The sequence below is a fragment of the Dromiciops gliroides genome, chromosome 4 (genome assembly GCF_019393635.1).
Source record: "Dromiciops gliroides isolate mDroGli1 chromosome 4, mDroGli1.pri, whole genome shotgun sequence".
Classification (NCBI taxonomy): domain Eukaryota; kingdom Metazoa; phylum Chordata; class Mammalia; order Microbiotheria; family Microbiotheriidae; genus Dromiciops; species Dromiciops gliroides.
The window spans coordinates 409,409,260-409,431,872 of record NC_057864.1 but is presented as its reverse complement, the minus strand read 5'-3'; the positions used below and the strand labels follow the sequence as shown (position 1 = coordinate 409,431,872).

General features: G+C 37.3%; 1 protein-coding gene across 3 annotated transcripts in view; it reads left to right on the top strand.

Annotated features, from left to right (window-relative positions):
• LOC122755562 overlaps window positions 1-22,613 on the top strand; it is a 153,847-nt gene that overhangs the window by 78,436 nt on the left and 52,798 nt on the right. For all 3 annotated transcript variants that reach the window (XM_044004173.1, XM_044004172.1, XM_044004174.1), the window contains 2 exons: window positions 3,134-3,269; window positions 6,040-6,137. In XM_044004173.1, the coding sequence (XP_043860108.1) occupies window positions 3,134-3,269; window positions 6,040-6,137 (234 nt within the window). The remainder of the gene's footprint in view (window positions 1-3,133; window positions 3,270-6,039; window positions 6,138-22,613) is intronic.

Here is a 22,613-nt window from a genome sequence, read left to right as displayed (position 1 = left end):
AATTGGAACTAGGAACTAGGAAATTCTTTTTCTCAGAATATAGAGCCACCCACCCCACCCCACTTCAAGTTAGAAGTGCTGTTGCAGAGATACTCAGAATGAAGGCAAGATCACAGAATCCTAATTTTCTTTTCTCTTTAACCCTAAAGTCTACGTTTTGGGGTTAACAGTAATTGCAGTTTCTAATGACACAAACTTGAAGGGAAACAGAAAAAGACTACAAACAGGTTTATGGGCCTATCAGCAGGATTCTGGGGCTACAAATTGCTGAGTAAATGAAACAGCCTGTTGTTTCCTAAGCTTGAGTTTGTGAGGGCCATGTCAAAGCCTGAAGGGTGGGGCCAGAGCAGCAGGCGGTGCTAGGAATACCTGCTGGGCCCTAATTAGAGCCCACTGTGGTTAATGGCTTCCTGTGGCTGAGTGTTTACTTGTCATTTGTTTTGTGCTTTGTTTCTTGGCTACTGAACAAAACACTGAGCAAAACCTTTTCTTCCATTATTTTTAAGTGTATCCTTGGACATTCACAAGGTGCTCTGTACAAACTCTCTCAGGACACTAAGTACCTATAGTCCATTCCCCGGGTTCCAGCAATTACCTGCCATGATACAGACAATAGGTAGATTTAGGCAATGGGCAGTATTTGCTCGGAATCCTGTTGTTGTTTTTAAATCACTTTGAATTTTAGCAGCCTGATCAATCTGTGCATTTTGCCAGTTGCATGCTTTGGGGCAGAGCATAAGAGGAAGGTGTTATGAGACCCCTGATTCTCAGCTCTGTCTTGGCCAAGTCACTTGTCTCCTGCTAACATTTCAGGGATAAAATAAGACATGTGAAATATCTCAGTCTACTTGGAAGAAAGGTAAGACATTAGAGGCGAGCATGATACTGTGGAAGGGGTCTAGATCTGGAATCATCAGGTTGGGTTCAGATGCTTGCGGCTGCCACTTGCTGCCAGTGTGACCTTGGACAAGCCATTTAACTTTTTGAGCCTCAGTTTCTTCATCTGTAAAATTAGACTATTGGACTAGTTAACATCTAAGAACCCTTGTAATTGTAAATCTATCATCCTGTGATTAGAGAGTAGCTGTGGAGCAGCCGAGGGAACAATTTACACAATGACCACCATAATGTAAAGGAAGACAATGTTGACAAACATCAGAATTCTGGTTGATACAATGACCATTCTTGACTTCAGATGACCAGGAGTGAAACATATCTCCTTTGTCTGAGTTCATTTTTGGGGGATAGAATGAATCCAATAATTGTCAAAAAGGGGCAATGTTTGGCTTTTTAAAAATTGTCTTTGTTACAATGGAGGGTTGTTTGGTTTTTTTGGATAGGAGATGGAGGAGTTATTGGAAAGTGAAAGTGATTAAAACAAATTAATAAAACAAATTTATTTAAATAGTCTACATATATACTCAAATTCCTCTATACTTTGTGGGGGAGCCATGCAGCAGCATCATTCATGAACCATTTTCTGTTATGTAAAACTCATGTATTGCTGTAAATCTCAGGAAATACTTCCACTTGTGCTTTTAGTCCACAGTTAATACTCTTGATGGTGACAACCATAGTGAACTAAATACTCCAGGAATCCATGATTTCATTAGGATGAGAGCATGAGGGCTAACTCCACTAGCACTCCTTACTTGATAGTCTTCATGATCTGCTGTGGACAAGGAAATGCATTACCTTTTGGCCAGTCTCTGGTAATGAACAAAACTCTAAAAACTGGCTGGCCCTGAAGAGGTCAGATCCAGAAACTATCAGTTGGTCAGTCCTTGAAACTTGGTAGGATCTTTCAGGTCTCTGCCCAGGCATCATCATTTGGGTAGAAATTTATCAGATTTATGTTATTGATGTTCAGTGAGTGACATTCATTCAAATATCTTATTGACATTCATTACTTTGTCAAAGGGCCTTCCTCTAGTGCAGGGATTCTTAACCTGGGGTTTGTTTACAAAGGACTCTATGGATAGATTTCAGGATCTCTATGTTCTTGGAAAAATTACATCTTGATTTCAACATAGTCCATTTCTTTTGTAATCCCATTTCTTTTATTCATTTAAAAATATTATTCCAAGGAGTTCATAGGCTTCAGCAGATTGTCAAAGATGGGAAGGAGGGGTCCATGACACAAAAGAACCCCTTCTCTAGTGATACATGAATGTTATTTCAGAGTTTATGACCCAGTTATTTGCAATTCAGTGTCTAAATATAAAAGAACATGGGGACAGTCAATCGAACTAGAAACTAGTCGGGAAAATCTTCTAAATAATTTTGCTCATAGAATTAAACCAAATTTATTTCAACCAAGATCTTCCCTTGCTTAATGCCGACCTTTAGAATACAAGATGTCCAGTTTTTCTTTTTCTTGAATTGCAAATAGGAAATCCAATCTTTCTCTTAGAGGTTCATAAGGGAAGAAAGTCTTATCAATGCTTGCCTTAACAACACACAAGTCTGCCTATCTAGTCATTCCTCTTTATGCAGAGTTTATCTGTCTGTGATAGACTTTCAACTTCTTAGAGATAAAATGAGCTTTAGAAAAGGCATTGTGTCCTTTTCCTTTTAAGTTTAAATGTACATATGTATCCCTCTTAAGTAGCATTAATTTATGACAAATGATTTTATGTTTAATATAGTTCTAAGGTTTAAGAGATTGAGAAAAAATGAATTTGAAATTTCTTGGGGAATTATCTTGGCTTACTCTTCCTTCCTCTCTCAGCCTTCTCCCCATATTTTTCTTTTTTATGGTGCTCTATAGTTACTTGAGGGGGGTAGAGGTAGGAGTGGAGAAGGAACCTATAAAGGCAAAAGTTCTATTTATCCTACTCAATATTTTTAGCATCAATTTATTAATATAAATAAGCACCTAGAATTTAGCTACATCACATTTTCCCTAGGTAGTTTGAAATCTACTTCTGTTAGTATACAGTGAAAAGGAAGCTTTACTTAGATATTGTATTAATATTCTACCTTCTGTTATTAAATAAGACTTTAAATTTCAGATTTTTCATCATTTACTTTGCCTTTATAAAATACAATCTAAATGTCAGCTTGCAATACATATATGTGTGTGTCTATATACATATATATATGTGTGTGTGTATTTGTGTTTTTAATTAAGATTATAGTGTTGCAAAACCAGCTAATGCGAAGTGGAATCATCAAGGACCAGAAAGACCTTGAAGATTTTTGGGGGCTGATTCAAGATAAACCTGGTAAAAAGCTCAAAGAAGGGACTCGGAAAATAAAAGCAAAAGGTTTGTGCTCTTTTACATTTTGTCCCTTTGGTTTTTTAATGGCTTATTCTTTCTAGCATTTAACCCTGGGTAATTAGAGGGATGTTGTTAAGTACTTTGGGCAGCACATTTGTGTTCTGGTTTGGGGAAAGTTTCTCAGATATACATATATATGTATTCATAATATGTATATATATATACATGTATGCAGTGCATATGTGTATATTATACATATATATGTGTATGTGTAAATATGCATGCACATATATCAAATATCTACATTTATACATATTTAGTCGTTTTCAATGGATTTTGTTGGTTTTTTGGAAAAAGATCATAAGAGTTTTGCTTTGTAAATTAAATATTTCCCTTTAATGTTCTGAAGTCAAGTGTAGCAATAATGACTTAAGTCTTCATTGAGATTGAGAGAATGAAAAAAAGTAATTACAACGTCAGAGTTGCTGCTTTTATGAAATTGAGGAAATATAATCACAAATGTCAGAAGGAGCCAAGAAACAAAGTGAAGTTGTAAAAATTATTGAGCTTTGGGGCGGCTAGGTGGCGCAGTGGATAAAGCACTGGCCCTGGATTCAGGAGTACCTGAGTTCAAATCCGGCCTCAGACACTTGACACTTACTAGCTGTGTGACCCTGGGCAAGTCACTTAACCCCCATTGCCCCGCAAAAAAAAAAAAAAATATTGAGCTTTGAGGATGAGATATTTTCAAATCAAGCTACAGAACTTTTGTCCTGAATAAGCTTATGTGGGGCTCCTCATTATAACTAGTATTCAATTCACATCATGATGTCCACTTGAACAGTGTCTCTCTTAACATTAGAGAAAAAAAGATTCTTAGATTGGTAAAATAGTGAGTTGAATTGAAAAGTAAACAAAATCTGGTACCTGGGCCTGCCATAATCATATAAACAAACAGATTTTCCTAACTCAAACTTTTCTCCTAGTGAGTCTGGATACATATTTCTTTCAAATAAATTGCTTGGGTCAAGTGACAAGTATACTGGCAAACTAATAGGTCTTTCTTTGCTGTTGTCTAGCCAATTGATGTGTCAGGCTTTGGATGGTATGGAATGTTTTGTTCTGAAATATTTTGCCCTTTAAGTTGACAGCATCCAGAAATATATAGAGACCTTTTGTTTTGGTATGCTATCCTCAGAAGATATTGCAGTTTTGGTGAGGTCATACTTTTTGTTTTGTTTTGTTTTTTGTAGGGCAATGGGGGTTAAGTGACTTGCCCAGGGTCACACAGCTAGTGAGGTCATACTTTTAAAAAATTAAGTCCCTTTAAAACTCTGGACACACTTCTGCAGTTCTCATAGGGACTTTAAAGGTCATCTCTAGACCAATCTTTTTATTTTACAAATGAATAAACTGAGGCACAGAGAGTTAAGTGATTTGCATTAGTTCACACAGGTAATCAGTAGCAAAGTCAGATTTTGAATTCTATTTCTTTGACCACAAGTCTAGTAGTCTTTCTAAGATGCAGCATAGTCTCTGGTTCTTAAAATCAATGTTAAGTCTCCTAAAAGTAAGATTAACCTCTATTACTCTATGTATTTTAAATGCTCTCCCCTTGAAATAATGTAAAAAAGTTTCATTCTAATAAATATTTTACATTATGATTAGAACATCTTATATTCATCATTCTATGCAAATGTAACTGAAAAAATTGTTGATTTCTTAAGTAGTTTTTACTGTCTGTTAATTTTATATTTTAAATAGAGTAATTACAACCCACAGAAAACTGTAAACATTTTCCACTGGAATTTTTTTAAAAAGAATTTTAAAATCAAGGGGAAAAAATTATTGGAAAGTTGTTGAAGCAAAAGGAAGCACTCTCTTTTTGATGAGCTTGCATAATTCCTGAGGGGAGGTAATAGTCTGCAAAAAGCCTGCAGGGAAAGCCTCTCAATCCTAGGAATTTAATTGGAAGGTGACAGTTCCCCACTGATCTGGAGGAAGGGATATTTGACCAAAATTTTAGCACTGGTGAATAACACTGAATGCATGTTTTAGTTTCTTTCACTAGGAAAACATTTTTTGTGTGTAAGCAGGGCTTAAAGCAGTAGGACCCCATAAGATCTCAGAACTGCTTTCTCATAGGCTGTGATGAGTCAGAACCTTTCTCAAAGCGTAAGGTACTGATTTGTTCCTTGTTTTCTTCCACTGTGGAAGACCTATCTTAAATGTGAAGAAAACATGCAGTCATATCCATAATACTTTGATATAGGGATATATCTGAGATCTCATCAATATGGAAACTCCTTGCAACAATGTTGATCATAACCCATTCAGGCCTTTTTATCTTATCCATATTCTACTCCCCCCACAAAATAATCCCCAGTAGCCCCCTTCTGCATCTACAGCTACCGTGACAGAGTAGCAGAAAAGGAGTCAGAAAATCTTTTATATAACTGAAATACACAAACACAAACACAAATATACCTGCTGTATTTGTGTGTGTATAGAGTATTAGCCTGTAAGGCATATCAGAGCATCATCGATTTAGAACTCTCAGGGTCTTCTCACCCAATCCTTATGCTCACTTGAAATATTTAAGAGTTTCCAGTCCCCCCTCCACCCCCCAGAGGATGTACCATGTTAATAAGGTAACCTCACTTCTCAAATTTTTAACACTTTATCTCTTTATTAGAACTATGCATTTCTTTTTTATAGAGGTTATGAACATTTGTCATCTCAAATATAATGTTTATTGGCATGCAGGAGCAAAGAATTTTTCTCAATACTAAAAAAGTCTCAATTTTCTTAACAGTGTCTGCTTCTAGATATCTACCTTCAATTACTCCTGTGAGAAGCAAAATCGAGAAGTCAGATACTCATCCAAACAGTGAAATCTGTCACCTGAAAAGGGCAAGTTATATTCCTTTTTTAGATGAATTTTAAAATACATCCTGTAAATGCGATCGCTGAGTAAATTCAGTGGGTTTGCATCATGCCCTGGTTTTTAAAATGTAAAGTTGTAGCCAAGTTAATCAGACTGTCCCAGAAGCTGTCATAGTTTGTACAATTAGAAGTTAAGTCCTGGGGGCAGCTAGGTGGTGCAGTGGATAAAGCACTGGCACTGGATTCAGGAGGACCTGAGTTCAAATCTGACCTCAGACACTTGACACTTACTAGCTGTGTGACTCTAGGCAAGTCACTTAACCCTCATTGCCCCGCAAAAAAAATGGTGGAAAAAAAGAAGTTAAGTCCCATTTTTCACAGCTTCTATGTCTTTTTTCTTATAAGACTTGGCCCTTTCTTTGCCTTGTTGCATTTCTATCCTAACTTTAAAACCCAAATAAAATAGTCCCTCATCTAGGAAGCCTTCCCTGATCTGTGCTCCCTGCCCCCAAATGGTAATGTCACCTCTCTGTCACCACCAAGTAGTTTGTTACATCTTTGTTACATACTTTGTAACATCTCTCATATCCTTATCATATATCATTTTGTATAACGATTATTCATAGTTGTGTCACATCTCCCTTTAAGACAGCAAGTCCTAGCACAGGGCCATATTCATGATTGATGCTTAATTTTAGTTTGTTCAATTTATTTGACAATAAGCTATAGAATAAAAGATTTTTTATGAAATGTTGTAATTTAACTAGATTTGGAAATTTTAAAAAGTTGTTTTCCAGGGATAACATTATTTTGAGATTGGTGACTTGTCCCAATCAGTCTTTCTTTCTCCTTCATTTACTTTCATTAATCTTCTCTGGTCATATCTAAAGCTGAGAATAGGGAATAGGCAAGGTAGGCAGCTGCTCAGAGCACAAACACATTGGGAAGTACCACAGAGGATTTTATATATATAAACAAGGACTGAGTTCCTGTTGGCCACTCTCATTACATTTTTAATGGCAGAAAATTATATTTTTTCCATGACCTGTAGATGATAATTTTGTGTAAAGTCCTGTATCTTTACTTTCAGCCCATCACAGCCCCCTTTAATCTATCTATAGCTGGAAAATAATCTCAGCCCATATTTTTGTGGGTTTTCAGCTCCAGAGGTTCTTTTATTGCTGTTTTGGGGGTAATTGTATCAGGAGCTCTGTGCATTTAATGTCTTTCCTCTACCATCTTGGCTCCACCCCCCTAAAGTCCTGTATCTTAATAGTGAAAGACCAAACCTTGCATAGGGAGTTCAGACAACTCGTTCTAGCTTTTTTAGCCCTATCTGCCAACTGATCCCTAAAGGGTTCTAAGCAGGCACAAATATTTCCAAATAGGAGAATTTTGCAAACTTTTGTGTATGTCTCAAAGAAGTATGCATTTCTTAGAGAACATTTGAGTTATGAGTTAGGTTAAAAAGACAAGCATGGAATGACACAATAGATACAGTCCCCTCCCTGTGAAAAATTCACAATCTATTTGAAGAATCAAAATGTACACAAGAGAAACACTAAAGATTTAAATGCTGGGGGAATATCAATTAAGATCAGTTGAAGGTGAAGTTATTCTGAGAAAGCTTCCTGGATAAAGTGAGTTTTGAGTAAGATCATGCATGAAGAATTAAGGAGACATGGACTGCCTAAAAAGGATGGGTGGTCTCTACCCTTGGGAAATGGACAATCTGTCCTTGATCTTCTGAGCTGTAGTCTTTATCCTCTGGCCTCAGCCTTCATGTTTCTGCTATCTAAGTTGTTCTGCTATCCTGTAGGGTTTTAGGAACTAATTTGTAAAGATTGTACCTCTCCTTCTACCATGTTTTTCTGCTTTTCTTGATGTCCATTCTCTATTCTTCACTCCCCACCTGGCTATTACTCTCACTTTTTATTATTTCCAAAACAAAGGTAAATCACACTCTGAGCTACTTTGTTGACATGCTTCTGAAATGAAAGATCAAAGGACCTACATCATTTCACAAGATATATGTTTAAGCTTATCTTAGAAGCTGTATCTTGACAGTTGTCTCATGAAATCTGATGAATTACAATGGCTTAGCATACATAACACTCCTGGTTCTATTATGACAGTATTCTTACCAGGTATAAAGATAACTAGGATTATCTGAGTACTATTTGACAAAGCATTGTACTTCCTCCTATTCTGCTGTAACATTTCTCTTCTCGGCAATTTCATCTAGCATGAACAACAACTTTTCTTCACCAGAGAATTGTTTCCAGTTGATTTGATAATCAAAACTGTTTGGAAGAAGGAGAACAGTTTACTTCAGTCTCTTCTTTTGCTCTCTCCCTTCAATACCTCAGCCTGTATACAGTTTACCAGCTGTGCCCTTCAAGATGAGTTGGGGAGGGTTGGGTCCTTCACACCTTGGTGCAAGGAGTACATCATGCTTCCAATCTGCTAGACAGGGCAATATTTCTTGGGCCAGTCTGTCAGATGGTTGAAAATGGCTAAAGGTTTAATTTGCAACTCACATTCTTTTTCAGGGTACTGCATATTCTGGAAAGAAGTCAATAATGGTCTCATGATTATGAGACTCAGAGGTTCCTTCTATTCAGTTCTTATTTAGAATAAAGTTAAATCTCACAGATTGAACTTAATAGGTGGGTTTTTTCTGTCTCAGAAATAGTGATAGGGATGTGAAGTTGAAAATAGTGTCATCATTTCTGGAAGAATTTCATGAGTCTTTGCTTAAATGAAAGACCCCATTTTAATGAAGGCTCCCATTTTAATGGGGAGAGTTTTCTAACTTTTTTTTTTGGTAAGGCAAGTGGGGTTAAGTGACTTGCCTAGGGTCACACAGCTAGTAAGTGTTAAGTGTCTGAGGTCGGATTTGAACTCAGGTGTTCCTGAATCCAGGGCCGGTGCTCTATCCACTGCACCACCTAGCTGCCCCAGAGTTTTCTAACTTTGAGAGCTGTCTGGTGCTTTATACTTAGAGTTGGTAGGGAATTTTTAGTTCATCTAGACCATGGACTGCCTTGAAAAGTAATGAGCTCCCCATTACCAAAAGCATTAAAACAAAAGAATGACTTTGACTACAGATGTTATGCAGTTTTCATTGGGGTGGAGTTTAGGCGAGATGACTGCCAAGTCCTTCTTTCATATCTAAGATTCTATGTTTCCTTGAATAGGGAACAAACAAGTTGACAAATGTAAGAAACTTGAAAAGGAAGGAAACAAGTATTTATGAACTGTCTACTCTATACCAAGCAGTAAAGTGTGCCAAGTACTTTGCAAATATTACCTCATTTTGATCTTCACAACAACCCTGGGAGGTAAATGCTATTATTACCTCCATCTTGAAGCTGAGGAAACTGTGGTAGACAAGAAGTTAAGGCACTTGCCCAGATTCACACAGCTAGTAAGTATCTGAGAATAGATTTGAAATTAGTTCTTCTTGACTCCAAGACCAGAACTCTATCCATGGTTACCTAGCTGTCTAAAGAAAGAAAATCAGGATAATTCGGTAAGATTTGTATACAGAGGAAAATTCTGAATTCCCCCAAAGGATTTTGTTGCATATAAAGACTATATTACATTCATGTCAATAGCTAAATGTTTTTTCTTTGTCCTATTTGCAACAATATTGTACTTTCTAATGCCTTAATACCATAATCAGTTGTTGTTTTTTTAATTCATTAAAAAATTTTTTTTTGGTGAGGCAATTGGGGTTGTGACTTTCCCATGGTCACACAGGTAACACTTACTGTGTTAGGTGTCTGAGGTCAGATTTGAACTCAGGTCCTCCTGAATCCAGGGGCGATGCTCTATCCACTTCACCACCTAGCTTTTCCAGTTCTTGTTTTTTAAAATAGAGAATAAGTTATGTGAAATAAATCACAGTCAGAGGTATAAATGACCTTTTTCAAATGGATTAGGCTGTACATTTGAGATTCTGTAAAGGAAGTCGGTAGAATACTACCTAGAGATAGGAATAAAGCTGGAGCTATCTTGCCAGTGTCACTGTGCCCTTACAGGTATGCCACACCACTGTTTTTTTCTCTCTCTCACACACCTTCATCAATGCATCAAATTTATTTATTTTTTAACTGTTTTTTTTTTCTGGTGACAGTTTGAAGATAGTATATATGAATGCATCCCTGAATTTAGTCCATTAAGCAACGGTCTAAGGAAAAGGGGATCAGAATATGGGGAAGGGAAGTGAGTTGAAAGGACATAGGGGTTTCCTTCTTATAATATTATAAATTAATATTTACAAGGTTGCCTGATTGCAGTTTTCTCCAGAGCAGTGGTATCAAACTCAGATAGAAATAGGGCAACTAATACATGCATAAGGATTCCTGAGGGCACGTAGTGAATTGAGTTTTTAAATGTAACATTATTTCTGTTTTATTTTATTTTTATTTTGTTAACTACTTCTCAGTTACATTTTTTGGGGGCGGGGCAATGAAGGTTAAGTGACTTGCCCAGGGTCACACAGCTAGTGTCAAGTGTCTGAGACCGGATTTGAACTCAGGTACTCCTGAATCCAGGACCAGTGCTTTATCCACTGGGCCACCTAGCTGCCCCCTCAATTACATTTTAATTTGGTTCTTCATATACTTGTGGGCCATGTGTTTGACAGTTCTATTCTAGGATACTCATAGAACTCCATGTTTTAATAGCTACATAGACCAGGATAGCAAGATTCTCAATATCAGGTATTCTCTATATATCTTTTCAAAATTGTCTTCTCCTCTCCCTGAGTTCGCCTGCATTTTAAAAATCAGTTGCATATGCTGAATCTAGAAAAGAGAATACTTAACCCCTGCTACCTTTAGGGTAAAATTGGTGGTTGGCTCTCAGGTGGGTTTGTATGGATAGAAATTGTATAGCCTAGTCTATTATATCACATCAAATTATATGCTATATATAGAACAGTGTATCATATCTCATATCATAGAAGGTGCTATGTTCTTTGGACCAAGCAGAATTGCAGTAACTTAAAAGAAATGTGAGATGCACAAATTTAAAGCCATCTTCACTCCAAATGTTCATATGAATCATTTGTGCCTGACCTGTGGTAGAGCCTTCCCAGCTTGTATTGGTCTGATTAGCCACAGTTGGGCACACTGTGTGTTGACCCCAACATAGCAATGACATTTTGGCCTGTTTGAGGAAGACAACCAACCAGCTAAAATTGATATAGCACTTGCAGATTTGCAAAACTTGACGTGTATTACTTGTTCTTCACAACAACCCTATGAAGTGAATGCTATTGTTATCCTCATTTTACCAATAAGGAAGCTGAGGCTTAGTGAGTTTAAATGACTTACGCATGATCATATAGCCGAGGCAAGTACTTATCTGAGGTTGAATCCTGAGATCTCCTTGATTCCAGGTCCTTTGCTCTATCCAAATGACTTGCTCAAAGTCCACACAGCTAAGTATCTGGTTTATTCTTCTGAAGTCATGGTGTTTTATGCTAAACAGTAACATAGTATAACCAGAATAGGGATAGGGACCAGACCTGTGTTTTCATGATACAGGGAAATCCCTGAACAGGTAAGAAAACTCCATTGACCAATGCAAATCGCACTCCTTCTGGCTAGCTGCCTGATAACATTCCATTTTATAACTATTCATTGTCTTTCTGAGTTCATCTAGACCATGAAATGAATTCAGTTCATACTCTTATAATCCTAAAAGGACATTGGTTCAGGAGGAATTAGAGTAGACATCTACTCACTTTCATGATACGTTTAGGAAACAGAGATGATACTATATTAATTGCAACCTTGGGCAAATCACTACTTCTGTATGCTCTCATTTCCTTATCTGTTAAATGGGGATAAAAATACACCTACCTCCCAGGGTATTTGTGAGGATCAAATGATATAATAAATATAAAGAGATTAGCACAGTGCACATGTGCTTAGCACATAGTAAGCAGTATCTAAATGTTAGCTGCGAATATTATTGTAGCATTAGCCTGATAAAAGTTCTTAAACAGTTTATTATATTTATTTAATTTTTATATAATTTATATAATTATTTTTAATAAAAGTATTTTATTATTATCCAGTTACATGTAGAGATAGTTTTCAACATTTGTTTTTATAAGATTTCTAGTTCCAAATTTTTCTCCCTCCCTCCCTTCCCTCCTTCCTCCCTCCCCAAGATAGCAAGAAATCTGATAGAGGTTATATACAATAACATTAAACATATTTCTGCATTAGTCATGCTGTGAAAGAAGAATCAGAGCAAAAAGGAAAAAAAAACTCAAAAAAGGAAAAACAAAAACAATAGAAATAGTGTGGTTCAATCTGTATCTAGATTCCATAGTTCTTATTTTTTCTGGATTTGGAGAGCATTTTCCATCATGAGTCCTTTGGAACTATCTTGGACCATTGTATTGCTGAGAAGAGTCAAGTCTATCACAGTTGATCAACACATAATGTTGTTGATACTGTGTACAATGTTCTTCTGGTTCTGCTCATTTCACTTAGCATTAGTTTATGTAAGTCCTTCCAGGTTTCTCTGAAATCCACTTGGTCATCATTTCTTACCACACAATAGTATTCCATTACATTCATATAACACAACTTGTTTATACAATTCTTTAATGTGTACTTTCTACCAACTACCATGTATGATATGTAGTGTAAATATGACTATTTCTCATTCACAAATGGGAAAATTAAGTCTTTGAGGAGTTAAGTGACTCACTTGTGGTCTTATGACTAGTAAATATGAAGCCCAGGATTTGAATCTAGGTCTCCTAGTTCCATGCCCTGTGCTCTTTTCATTATTCTTTGCAATTTATTATGGCTTTCCTTTGCCCCTTTACTAGTGAGTATTGAGAGCTACTTCAGCAATTAGATGTAAAGGTGACCTAATTACCCAGGGAGTCCCAGTGCAATTGAGACTGTTGTGGATGGTAGTCAAGTCCAAGATGAAAAGTATCCCACCTGTCCTTCCAGCATGGTCTAAAATCTGGAAGCATTCCCCTCCACATAAATCACAAAAACTTCAATAAATCAGAAACAGAAGGGTATTTAGAAGACAAAATGGCGCCACTTCAAGTAGAGGTGAAGGTTAGTTAGGGAATAACTGAAATAATTTTTATACGTGGTTACCTGGAAATCTCAAGTGGGACCATCTTCAAAAAATTTTAAACTGCATATAATTATTTCTATTTCTTCCTAAATTATGTGGCTTTTTTTAATTTTAAGGAGAAACTTCTTAATAGAACCATTGGCAACATTGGCATTAATTCTACATAAGTTAAAAGGCAAGCAAACTGCACTTGTAATTCTTCCTATCTCATTCTTTATTGTATAAAAGTAATGAAGAGCCAGGAAGCAAGTACATTCTGCTACTGTAGTTTCTGTCTCACAGCTTTAATTGAATTGAATTCTGTAAGTGTCTTAGCAAGTGCATATTATGTGCTAGGCACAGTACAGTGCCCTGGGGATAGGAATAGGGACCGGATTTATGATTTCATTGATATGGGAAATTTCCAACTGAGGAAGCTTATTCTACCAGTGCAGATCTTCCAAAGGTTAAGTGACTTGCCAGACATCACACAGACAATTTGTGTCGGACACTGGATATGGACTCAGGTCTTCCTGGATTCAAGGCCAACTCTCTCTCTACTATTCTATATTTCCTCTTGCTAGGGGTACAGAAACAGAAAACAGCAAAAAAAAAGTTCCCAGTATCAAGGAACTTACATTCTAGATGTTACATTAAAAATCTTTTTTATACAAAGAGTGGAATTTTGATATGCATTTGGGAGTTGGGCGACTTGTATTTATTAAATCCCAACTATGGACCAGTCACTGTGCAGTAAGTGCTGGGGACACAGTGACTGCTCTTAAAGAGCTCCCAATCTAATGAGGGAGATGATATGCAGACACCCATGTAAAACGAGGATACATACAAGATAAATAATCAATAGAAGGATGGCACTAGCATTAAAGGGAAAGTGCATTGTAGGGATCATATAGCCCTTTCCCACCATAATGGTAATGTTTCTGGCACTTGGGCTTCTTAAATGTTTTCCAATTGTGACCCCTTTTCACCCAAGAAATTTTTCATGACCCCAGGTATAGAGGTATATAAAATAGGTATACATAACATTTTACTGTTGCCAAATTTTTTGAGACCCCCCACTTCTAGGTTATGAGACACTTCCCCCTCCCCATATGGGGTCACATCCCACAGTTTAAGAAACTTTGTGCTAGACAACTGATAGCAGGAGTGATGTCCTTGTGTTCAGCAAGGATTATAGTTTATATTTTATAGTTATATAGTTTTTAGTTATAGTTGTAGAATATAGTTATAGTTTATAGATTACAGTTATACAGGCAAAGCAATTGAGAGGGTGTGGAAATAGTTAAAGTTTTAGGAATTCACATTGAACTAATATGTAAAGCAAGTTATTAGAAGGGAAGGAAAGAGCACCACAGTCAATTTCAAATTATGTCAACTATTATTGATGATGAGTTTTAAAGTAATTTTGAAAGCTGAAAATCTCTTCACTTTGTACTTGGTGCTGCTGCTTGTAAGCACTTTTACTAGTATACTTTCTTTATATGGACCATGCAGGTGAATCTGGTAATTGGTTTCTAACTCAAGTAGGATTAAGGCAGGTGTCACCAAACTGTGAGAAGGCCTTATTGGCCTTTCATCCTGCCACTTTCTAAAGGTAAGCCCCAGGAGCTTCTGTTTTGTTTGCCTGGTCTAAGGCAAATATATCTTTGGCTCAACCTTGTTACTCTAAGATTGACCAAAGGAGGAGGAGATTGTTCACAGAAAGGTGAGAGAAAAATAAAACAGAAACGAAGTAACACTCTTTTCAACATGAAAAGGCGAAGTGCCACTTGAAATTGAATCCAAAATGAATTTCAGACCATGTGGGCCCTGACAATTTATCAAAAGGGCAGAAAATTAAGTGTAAACAAGACCTCCTTTGGAGGGAATTATAATTTTTAAAAATGAAAGAATGATTAAAAAGAACTGAGGAACAGTTAGTTTGTATGAAACTGGTGCATTTGGATGCACCAGAAACAATGATTTCCATAGTGTTGATGTTTTTACAAAACGAAGTGGTTTTCATATTTTCTATAATTCAAACAGGACAATGCTTGGCTATTCAGGCTGATGCTGTCCAAGAAGAAGGTAACACAAGGCTGATGATTTTATTAGTGCTCTGATTCATGCTGATATGTTAATGTTATTTCATAATTAGTTGTACCTCGAAACTTTTGAGGTGAAGGGCACAATTTAATTAACAACCAATAAAAACTTCATTTTTGTTACTTGAAGTTCAAAAAGTGATGAGAGTTAACCAATGTCCTTATATAAAGAACCACATGATAAATTCCTTCTTGAATTCAGTGCCAAAAAATTTTCTATCCAGATAAACTTGTATGCTTTCTTAAATAGGCTGAGAATTATAAAATCTTATTTGCCAGCAAATTCAGAACTAAATTCAGTGTTGTCCCACAATAGGCAATTCATTCAAGGTGCCTGGTAATAGTTGTTATTCTGCTCTATTTATCTTGTTTTTTTTTTTAATTCTTGTTTTGGTTTATATTGTGATTAATTTTATAACCAATTTCATTCAAATAATTTTTGGAAGTAATTGGAGAAAAAAATCCTAAATAGAAAGATTAGTGACTAAATATTATCCCTTGAACATTCAGACTCAGATCCCAGGTTTATATACTATGAGAGCTGGAAACCTTAGTGGTCATCTAGTAGTCCAGACTCCTCATTGCTTTTCCCCAAACATGAAATTAAATCTCTCATCTTTTCTCTGCCTGTCCCATGTGCTTAGAGTGCTCCCTCTCCTCACTTCTGTCTCTTGTAATCCCTTCTTTCAGTGCTCAGCCCACCCAAACACCATCTTGTGCACAAGGTTTTCCCTGGTTCTCCCAGCTGCTAGCTCCTTCCTCTCTAAAGTTGCCTTGTATCCATTCTGTATGTATCTCCTACATGCTTATTTTTATACATCTCTATTATCTCCCCCATTGGAATATGAGATCCTTGAAACAGAGACTGGTTTTGTTTTTCTCTGTATCCTCAGTGCTTAGCACATAGGAAGCATGACATAAATGCTTGCCTATTGCTTCACTGAAAACTTTTTTGATTTGGATGTAAATAATCCTATTTCAGTAATCTAGGCTAAAGGGCCACAGCCATGAGTAAAAAAAATAATAATTGACATTTATATAAATAACACATTAAGGCTTGCAAAGTATTTCACATGTGTTATCTTATTTGATCCTCACAACAATCCTTTAAGTGTTACCAAGTGCCAACAATATCATTATTGACAGATAAGGAAATGGAAGGGGTTAAATGATCGCCCAGAGTCCCATAGCCAATAAGTGCGACTTTAGCCACGGTCCTACTGACTCCCTCCAATTCCAGCACCTAATCTGCTGGGGACATGGGGGGATTTTATATATCTTGTTTTTTAGCCCAAGTACTATTCCTAAATTTAAAGTAGTTATAATGGATGTTATGAATAACCACATCTGTCACTGGATACCTACCTAGGTTTCATAGGAATGTGCCCTGTGCTTACCAGCAGAAATTAGAAAGACCCCCCCCCCCAGAGTAGCAATGGCTTGTGCTGACAAGTCTTTTCTTAGTGTGAACTCTCACATTGCTATCAGCAAACATGGCTGCCAGGTCAGGCCAAGGAGTTTTTCTAAATGTAGGGAGCCGAGGTGACAAGTGAATTTGGGAGATTTAACAACTGTTTACAGATTAATGTGTCTGATTACTCTGCCTGAATGGATTCTTCCTGCTCATCTAACTCTTAAGGCTTTGCACCCTCAGTGAGCATGCTGGGTCAAATAAACAGGTACTTGTTTCTTGTGAATGATGAGAAGGAAGCAGCTGGGTATTTGGGAGGGGCTTTTTTTTCCTTCTAAGAAAGAATCATCAACTTTCAATTCCCCTCAAAATTCCATCATGTGCCTTGTGAAATAAGTGATTAAACATTTCTTTTTTTCTGCATCTAACCTTTGTCGTGGATGGCATATGGCCAGAGAACTTACACATTAAGTTGTGAGGCATCACTAATGATGTGCTAGTTCTTAAGGATATATCAGAGTGCTGCAGATAACACCCGATAACATTGCTCACTCCAGTGCTGGCACACTTTGACTTCTGAGTGCAAAAAAATCAGTATCCTGAGAAGCATCACTAGCAGAAACCCCAAGCATTTCACTCACAGGGATGTTCAGTAGGCAGTGTTAGAATACCATCCCTAAATGTACCTTCCTTTCCAGGTTAACATCAAGTTAAGTTATAAGGTATTGTTGAATTTTTAATATCTATCTACATACAAACATGTGTATTAATTCTATATTGTAAAAAGGCCTGCATTTATATCTAAATGTATATGTGGGTATATGTTGACACCTCTCTCACTCACACATACCCCTTTTCTTTCTCCCTCTGTATCTCCCTGTTTTTGGCTCTCTCATCTCTGTCTCAATGTCTCTGTCTTTCTCTGTCTCTCTCCGTCTTTCTCCCCCCCCCCCACGCCCCCACCTCTACCTACATACTTACATATCTAGACACAGTAAAACATTATTTTCCTCTTACTGAATTGTATTTTATCAGCTCATCAAGAAGTACAAAATAAAGTGATAAAATATATGGCATATCCCAAAAGTCTTAGTGCAGTTTTAAGATCTTAAAATTGCACTAAGCCTTTTGAGACAATGTATTTGTTGACTACACTGATTTAGCTGACTTTACACTAACTAGCTGTGTGACCTTAGGCAAATCACTTACCCAGGTTTGTATCAGTTCTTCATTTGTAAAATGAGCTGGAGAAGGAAATGGCAAACCACTCCTGTATTTCTGTCAAGAAAACCACAAATAGGGTCATGAAGAGTCAGACACGACTGAAAAATGGCTGAACCACAAATAAAGTGTCAGCTCTGCTAGGTGTTGAAAGAGATACATAGCTCAAGTAAGAGGTCTTGTCTTCTTACTAAAACACAAGCATAAGTTACTATAATACATATTATATGATGAGAATATTGGAATATTAATAGGGTCATAGACTTAGAACAGGAAGATACCTTATGGTGTCCTCTAGTACAACTCTCTCATTTTATAAATGAGGAAACTGATGCCAGTGATATGAAATGGCCTAAGGTAGAAGATCATCTGAGGCATTCAGGATTTGAACCCAGGTCCTATGACTCAGATTCAGCATACTTTCCACTCTGCCACACTTTTATCAACAAAGCGGCATGTGAGACCCAAGGGTGACACAGACCTTGAGACAGTGTGACCCATTCTGAATCAACACATCATCTGACCCATGAAGCTAACAGATGGCTATAAACAGTGGTGCCAAAATCTAATCAATTATTAGTCATCCTGGGTGTGGAAAAGACATAGCTCAGCCTCATCAGCCACCTTGAAACATGGGAAACAATACTTCCATCCCTGATGCCTTAGACGTGAAGGATGACCATATTTTGCAGAGCTTATATGCTACCACCATAAAATGATACCAGTAATAAGACAATGATAGCTCTTCTGGTAGTATTGATTTTGATTCTAGTGGCTTTTCCCAATTCCCTTGCTTGTTAGCGAATTTAAAAGTGCACCCTACATTTATTTATCTTTAAACATTTTTTCTCCCCCAGTAAACTGTAATCTCCTTAAGGGTTTGCCCTTAAGGACTCTCTAATTCTGCATTTGTATCTGCCTGCCTAGTACAAATGCTTGGTACATAGTAGGTACTAAAATATTTGTTGATTGATCAATTGGATTTAATTGAAGTTTCACTGTTTCTATTAAACACAAGTGTTAAACACTTTTATATAGTCACTTATTAAATCAAAGCTTTTCTCTTTCACCAGTTGCCAAACAAAACATTCTAGTTTAATACAATTTAAAAGTCAAATGCAATAAAGTTAGCCAAGAGATAACAGGTAACTCTCAAGAGAGAACAAATTATTTAAGACTTAAGTGCTTTAAACTAGGGCTTCTTAAAATTTTTCCCACTTGTGACCACCCCCTTTCACTGAAGAAATTTTTACGTAATCCCAGGTATATAGGTATATAAAATAGGTATACATAACCTTTTACTGTTTTTTGTTTTGGCAATTGGGGTTAAGTGACTTGCTCAGGGTCACACAGCTAGTAAGTGTCAAGTGTCTGAGGCTGGATTTTAACTCAGGTCCTTCTGAATCCAGGGCCGATACTCTATCCACTGTGCCACCTAGCTGCCCCAACCTTTTACTGTTAGCAGATTTTTTTGTAACTGCCACATTCAGTTAAGTGACCTGATATGGGATTGTGATCCACGGTTTAAGAAACTAGGATATAGAATAATTACAACATGCCTTTAATTCCTGTCTCATACATATACACTGGCTTGTCGATGTGACTCTGGGTAGGTCATTTATACTTCCAGTAATCCAGGTAACTCTTTTTTAAAAATTAAATTTTATTTTATTTTCAGTTCTGAATTCTCTCTGTCCCATCTCCCCCCACTCATTGAGAAAGCAAGAAAAACAAAACTCATTATGAATATGTAGAGTCAATCCCCCCATCCCTGTATTAGCCATGGTTTTTAAAAAAAATGCTTTAATTGGCATTCTATCATGTCTAATTGGGGACGGATAGCATCTTCATCATGAGTCTTCTGAAACTGTGGTTGGATCCCTTAAGTTGATCAACATTCCTAAGTCTTTTAAAGTTATTTGTCTTTACAGTATTGTGATTGTGTAACTATTCTATAAATTGTTCTCCTGGTTCTGCTTATTTCACTTTGCATCAGTTTATACAATTCCTCTCCCTGCCCTCTGCCCTCATAATCATTTCTTTCATCTTTTCTTACAGCATAATAGTATTCCTTCAATGCGTTTACCTTGGTTTGTTTAGCCATTGCCGTATTGCTCCATGCTCCAGGAAGAAAACTAAGTGAGTTTTAGATCTAGTTGCCTGTCTACAGAGGGCAGGGGTGCTTACCATGGATAGTTTATGGGTGTAGGGGAGAGGCATCTATGACATTTGGATAGGAAAATCATATCTTTATTTCAGTATAATTGGTTTCCTTTTTAATCCTATATCTTTTATTTTATGCATTTAAAAATGATTCTAGGAAAGGATCCATAGGTTTCACCAGACTACCAAAGGGGTCCATGACATGAAAAGGTTAGGAGCCCCTTGCTTGGAGGATCTTTCCAATGGAATCACAGGTCAGGGCTGTATCTTGCTCCGCATCCCTTCCCTTTCTCCTTCCCACTTAGCACATCTTTCTATCCCTCTCCTGCTCATGAAGTTAATTCAAGCTGTTCTTAGCACTCTCTCTTTTGTTGCCACATCAAGGAATACCCAGAAAATCTTCTTTTTCTGTAGTTTCAGAATTCAACCAGACTCCAGAGGACATCTAGTCCACCCCCCTCATTTTACAGAGTAGGAAACTGAGGCCCATAGCAGAGCCAAAATTTGAACCCTGGTTCTCTAGCTGCAAAATCAGTCCTCTTTCCACTATGTAATACTGCTTTGCCTGATCTACTTAACCCCACAAGCTATTTTTATTATCAGCAATCAGTCTGATAGGTGATTTTCCCATTATTACCCTTGTCCTCTCTTGTTTTTTTTTCAAATCTAGAATATGCTGCAGTATTTAGTGTACAATTTTAACCAGAGTTGTAGTAAGGAGTGTGATAGTTTTTCACAAGGTAACATTCTGTAGGGGATAGAACCAAGGAACATCCTGTTGGAGTGTACCAAAGGCCCCCAAATATGATGGGAGAAGATGAATCACAGGAGTTATTAGAAATAGGAATTAGGAGACATGAAAGAACAGCTATGGAGTGTCAGGTGTACAAGAGGCTACAGTTAGAAGTAGAAATTCTGGTGCATGGGATGGAGAAAGAGGCAGTTGGGGTTTGGAGAACTGGGTGACACCAGAAGCCAGCCCTGAGGGAACAGGGTGGGATCAGGCTAACAGCAAATTCACCTGGAATATGGGAAGCAAGTAGTGCCAACCTTCACTTTCACTATGGCGCAAATGACTATGAGCCTCTAGTAGTTAGGGAACATTACAGGGAGATTTGGTACTATACCCCAGGGAGTGCCTCCTTGCTTATAACCCTTACTCCTGAACCTTCCTGAACAAGGAGGAGCAGCTGAGAGGAAGGTGTGTGTCAGGCATACTCCTTGAACCTCAGTTGTATCAAAAGTGTATAGCAGACATTGCAGGTGGGGGGTGGGGCTGAGTCTGATAGGGAATACCCTGACACTAAAGCCTTAGAAGTTATTCTAGACATTAACCCTCTGCTTGATCTGGGTATGAGAATTAGAAAAAAAAAAAGGGGGTTTTGTAGCAGAAGTCTCTGGATCTCCTAGGGTTTTCCAGGAACTAAAGCAAAAGGTGTTTTGTAATTATAGTTAATACTTTTCAGACCTAAGAGGACTCCTCTCTGGATCCTAGTTGATAAGATGAATGGGGCTGTAATCTTTGAAAGGAGTCTTTAGTAGAATTGCCAGCAGTGTGGATGTGTTGTTGTTATAACTTAAGTTTGCTGAGGCTTTGCTTCCAAAAAAACTTTGCTGAGATTTGTATGTAAAAATGGATGCTTTTGAAATAGGCTGCCATAACAGGGAAGTAGATAAAGTAAAAAGAATCTTAAAAATATCCAGAGAAGGTAGGACCAAGCAGAAGGAAGCCCCACCCACATTAGACACAGTGTTTGGTAAGCGGGAGGACAATTCCCTAGGTAGTCTGGTTCTTGTTACATCTAATACCAGTAGCAAAATTGTCAGACTGTCTGTGGGAGAGGGATGTAGAAGTTATACCTCTCTAAATGTTGGCACCGGGATAGTACCCTTCTTGCCTTGCCCTAGTTCCAGTTCTGTGAGAGGCTGATTAGGGTCTCAGAAATTATAGAAAACCCTGCTTATGGCTGTGATAGATCACAACAGGTACAATATTGCTCTACTTTTAAACCCTTCTAATTACACTTACCTGGGTAAGGACTCTTAAATCAGTTAAAAGTTTCTTCGTTACTTAAATGTTAGGAGGCATAGTACTCATCTGTAGTATGTCCAGAAAAAAGGACTAAATTATGATAGATAAAGAGCATTTGAAGGAACTTTCACCATTGAGCTGGGAGAAGAATAGACCTTTAGAGAACATGGGAACTATCTTTAATTGTTTAAAGGATGGTTACATGGAAGAGGAGTTAGACTTATTCCAACTCCAGAGAGCAAGAAGAGGACCACTAGGGAGGAGATAGGGGAGCTATAGAACCATATATTTCTAATTTTTTAAAGTTTTTTTTTTTTGTGGGACATGAGGGTTAAGTGACTTGCCCAGGGTCACACAACTAGTAAGTGTTAAGTATCTGAAGTCGGGTTTGGACTCAGGTCCTCCTGAATCCAGGGCCGGTGCTTTATCCACTGTGCCACCTAGCTGCCCAAGGACCTAGATTT